The following is a 4,593-nucleotide window of genomic DNA, read 5'->3' as shown; positions in this document are numbered from 1 at the left end:
CCTCTAATACCTGAAGGAAAGCAGCCTTTGGCTGATTCTTTACTTTGGGTTCCCCAGATATTTCTCATGCTTGCTGTGGAGGGCAGGGCATTTCTGCCAAAGTGGCAGAGCTCACTCAAATGCCTCTTCTGCAGTGTGAGACTGACTATATTCATATGATCTCCAGGAGAGAAGATTTGTAAGATTTCCCAAACAGGCCTTAGATGTATGTGTGTCCAGGAGTTCAGCCAGCACCTGTGTTTGTCCAGAGGACATTTGAAACATCTTAGGAGGCTTTTGGTATTCAATATGCTCTCCCTCCCTTCTAATTAAAATATTTGATTGTAGTTCTCAAGGTAACTTGGCTTTAGATTTTTTCCCGAGAAAGAAACTGAGCAAATGTGGGGAAATGTAAATCTGTTGTGACTGCAGTACTGGAGAAAGGGGACTTTGAAGTGACTAAGTTGATTCCTTTCTCTGTTGGGCTTCCTAAGTGTTTCACAAGCTTGCTGTGGAGGGCAGGGCATTTCTGGGTACTGCCAGGGGTAAAGGTCCTCAGGACAACCAAGGAGCTGATGGAGGTGGGATTCATGGGGTGGTCAAGCAGCCTGTGGCTCCAGAGCCTGGAAAACAGGAGCAGTGGGGCATAAGATGAGCAGTGGTGAGGATGAGTGTGGTGTCAATCCCAGCAGGTATGAAGAGGTGAGTGAGCAAGTCAGAGGGAAAACCCTGAGGTACAGTAGAGGTGTCAGCAGAAGTGCCTCAGCCTGAAATAGCACTGATGTTCTGGGTACTGTGACATTACTGTTAACAGCTTGTGGTTTATATATGAGGAGACCTTGCAAACCAGCAGTGCTGCAAATAATTTTTATTGTGAACTACTCAAGAACTAAATGGTCTCCCCATACATTGATCTTTTGATTGTGGCATTGAGTACATTGAATACCGTGAATACAGTGAATATAATGAAATCATTTCACCGGATCAGTTTCCTATAATTTTGCAGAAAAGCGTCAGAAGAACAGCAGAGAATGAAGGTATCCAAGCAGTGTATCACAGACATTTAGCTTTGGCTGCTAAAATTTCTTGTATATCTGATGCCTGATTCTGTCTTTCTGATACTTCAGCTGCTGCTGTCAAGGTGCAGTTTCAAAAGCAAGCAAACAAAGCCTTATCCCAGGATCACATAATCACTAAATTGTTAGGTTTTGGAGGGACCTCTCAAGATCTTCTAGTCCAGACCCCTTCTCAAGCAGGATCAGCTAGAGCAGGTTGTCCAGAATCTTGTCCTTGTACCTGGAGTGCTGTGTTCAGCTCTGGGGCCCACAACATGAGAAGGACACAAATGTATTGGAGTGCAATCCAGAGAAGGCCACAAAGATATTCCAAGGTCTTGAACATCTCTGCTGTGGAGACAGGTTAAGATAGTTGAGGGTGTTCAGCCTTGACAGGAAGAGGCTCTGGGGAGAAGTTGAATCCCCTTCCACTACCTAGAAGTTCACCAAGAGATGTGGAGAGGGACTGTGGACAAGGGTGTGGAGTGACAGGACAAGAGGGAATGGTTTCACACTGCCAGAGGGCAGGGTTAGATGGGGTGTTAGGGAGAAATTCAATACTGAGGGAGTGGTGAGGCCCTAGCACAGGTTGCCTAGAGAAGCTCTGGCTGCCCCATGTCTGGAAGAGATCAAGGCCAGGCTGGACAGAGATTGGAACAACCTGGTCTAGAGGAAGATGTCACTGTAGAGGGCAGGGGATGGAATGAGATGATCTTTAAGGTCCCATCAAATGCAACCCATTCTATGATTCTCTAATTGTATGACATGTCAAAAAAGACACCAAGCCTTTTCCACACAGTGTGTGAAGTTTGTTGGCGGGGACAGTTTCTGTGGAACAGAGAAACCTCTCCCCTCCTGTAGAGCTGGGTCAACTTGGTCTCCAGATCCTGCAGCGTGATGTTCTGGGCATCGTTCTTGTCGTTCTCGGCAATGACAGCCCAAGTCTTGTTGGGATTTTGGCCCACCACACAGCAGGCAGCTGCCCAGAGGTGGCTGGGTTTATTAACCCTTCCTTTGGCAATGGAGGTGTTCCCAGGCACAGCACCCACGATGACATAGGTGGTGTCACAGCCCATGGCATTATCCGCCATAGTTTTGGTCTCAAAGACTCTCCAGGTACCCTGGTTGAGACTGCTGTTCTGGGGCACTGCATTGGTGAGAGTGAAGGTAGCCTCCTTGCTGCTGTTGCTATTGTGATGGCTAACCGGGCTTAAATGGCCACGGTGCAAACCAGTCAGATTGTGGTAGTCATTGTTGATAGCCTGGTTCTGGCGAATTGTGTCTGAATCGATATTGTATTTCTTTTTGAGGGTACTCTCTTTTTCCATATCTTTGGCATAAGATTCATTGACAAGCTTGACAGGGAAAGAAGAGAAAAAGGTGTCAGAGGACATGTAATGAAAACAGATTATTCTGAAGCAGAAGTCTCTGAGTGTCAAGGTCCCGTTTTTTGTGATCTCAGTGTATGAAAATGTATGAATCTCAGAGAAATCATAGATGTGCCCCTCCTGCATGAACACAAGAGCTTTAAAAAGCAGCTCAGAATCTGACTGCTCTCAGTTTGGCTTGTGACCTTTGTGATCCAGCCTGCAGCCTGTGCTGGGAGTGTGGGGGGATGCAAGAGACAAGGAGCATTCTGCACTCCTGGGTTTGAAAGGTGACTTTGGTGAGACACCATCCCTGCCACATCTGCTTCCCTTTCCTCCTGTCTCCACAGCCCAAATCTGCCCAGGGCTCTCCCTGGATCCCCTCATGCCATTCTGTGATTCTGTAATTTTATGTGTGGTTGCTAATGGTGTACCCCACTCCTGGAACACCAGTGGTTGGGTCTAGGGTTCAAGAGGAAAAGGCCAGGTTGGATAGGGCTTGTAGCATCCTGGTCTAGTGGCAGGAGGCCTGGCCCATGCAGGGGAGTTGGATTGAGATGATCTTTAAGGTTTCTTTCCAACACAAACCATACTATGATTCTATGCTTCTACAAAAAGACAGAATTTTTTATCCCTCCCTAAAGTGGAGGCTGCAGTGGTGCCAGACCAGATTATTTCCTCCAGTTCATGTGAGTAACAAGTACAAATGATTATGTTTTTCATAAGTCCAACACCTTTCTTCTCATCTTTAGGGAAAAATATTTAGCCTTCATCTGGAACTAGGCATTATGCTGTGGCTCATTTTTACCCCAAACCCTCCAGCTAAAGTGTCCTTAGACAGGGCCTGAATTTCATGTTCTTAATCAGTTTGGCCTTTTCTACTGATGATCTGAGAGACATTTGTGAAGGCTCTATAGCCTGTGGAGATCTGGTTGTCCTCTGGATTCTTCTGGACCAAACCTGAGCCAAAGGTGCTCCGGGACAACTGCTTGTGGATGGAGATCACAGCCTTCTGACTGGACTGACACTGATGCTCCTCATTTTGCACTGCCTGAAACATCACTCCAGAAATCCCCCCACTGTTAACCTGACCCTCTCATCTTCTGTGAATTTGCTTGCCTAGGCTTTGGCCCTAGGTCATCTCACCGCATTCTGAGTTTCTTCTCACTTCTCTCATGCCACTCACAAAGTCTATTTGACTCTTGACTGGGAGCACATAAGCTCTGTCAGGGATTCAGAACAGCTCAGGGCAAAGTGGAGATCAGTGCCCAGGACTGCTGCACCCTCAAATTTAGCCTCTCTTGGATGCTTCTTCCCCATCACTTGGTCTCCTGCCACAGCAGGGCACAAGGAGGGTGTGTTGTTTGACTTTATATTGTAATGAAATTTATTTTGATTTGCTGTTCCTGTCAAAACAAACTGCAAAACTGGGCACCTTTGGCATATGACAGATCTCATCATCCTGCTGATGTCTCCGATGCATCAGAGGAACCATGTGGTGCAGGTGTTTGAAGCTAAATGAGAAGAATTTCATTGAGTGTGTCCATTTGCATGTGTGTAGAGGGGTGGGAGGCAATAGAAATATTGTGTTAAATGCTGCAATTTCTCTATTAGTGACTGGAGGGTTTGTGCTGTAAGAGAGACACTCACCTGGGGCTCAATCCGCGACACTTTAGGTCTTGGGGTCTCTTCAAATGGCTGGTAGATGTAAGCAGAGTAAACGGGAATGCGCAAGTGTTTGTCATACAGGGTGGCAAAATAATATGAGTCGTTATAGCTCTGGCAGATCCTGGCTGGCTTGCTCCTGTTGATGGTATTATTTGGGGTGGCCCCCTGATAGAAAAACTGAGAACAGTTTGCAAAGGATGTCACCACCTCACTGTGGCTGAACCAAAGGCACCTTGCCAAGTGCACCTGATCAGAATCAGCCTCGGCATTGCGGGAGGATTTCAGTGAAGAGCTCTTCTTACCCTGGAAGGCAAATGCAGAGGGACACTCAGCTTGAAGAGAGCTGCTCATGGCCTGGAACCTTTTTTTGTGGCAGGGGAGCACAGCTGGAAGAGGAGGGGACTATGAGAGACCAGGAAAGGAGTAACTTTTGTCCTCCTGGATGGGGGGAAAATCACAAGAAAACTAAGGGGGAAAGATAACACAGGGTTAAGGTGGCCAGAGGAGGCAGCATTGGAAGAACT

At 46.9% G+C, this 4,593-nt stretch overlaps 1 protein-coding gene across 1 annotated transcript; it reads right to left on the bottom strand.

Moving 5' to 3' along the window:
- Positions 1–1,786: 1,786 nt before the first annotated feature.
- LOC146420550 (endonuclease domain-containing 1 protein-like) lies at positions 1,787–4,372 on the bottom strand (the record flags this gene model as incomplete). Its single annotated transcript, XM_085048134.1, has 2 exons — positions 1,787–2,389; positions 4,052–4,372. Coding segments are annotated over 2 exons (924 nt in total), but the record flags the coding sequence as incomplete, so codon positions are not given.
- Positions 4,373–4,593: the final 221 nt, after the last annotated feature.

This window comes from Lichenostomus cassidix, unplaced genomic scaffold (genome assembly GCF_008360975.1).
Source record: "Lichenostomus cassidix isolate B80296 unplaced genomic scaffold, HeHo_3.0 HiC_scaffold_777, whole genome shotgun sequence".
Lineage (NCBI taxonomy): Eukaryota > Metazoa > Chordata > Aves > Passeriformes > Meliphagidae > Lichenostomus > Lichenostomus cassidix.
Note: the sequence above shows the minus strand (reverse complement) of the source record. Positions and strands in the feature narration are given on the sequence as shown.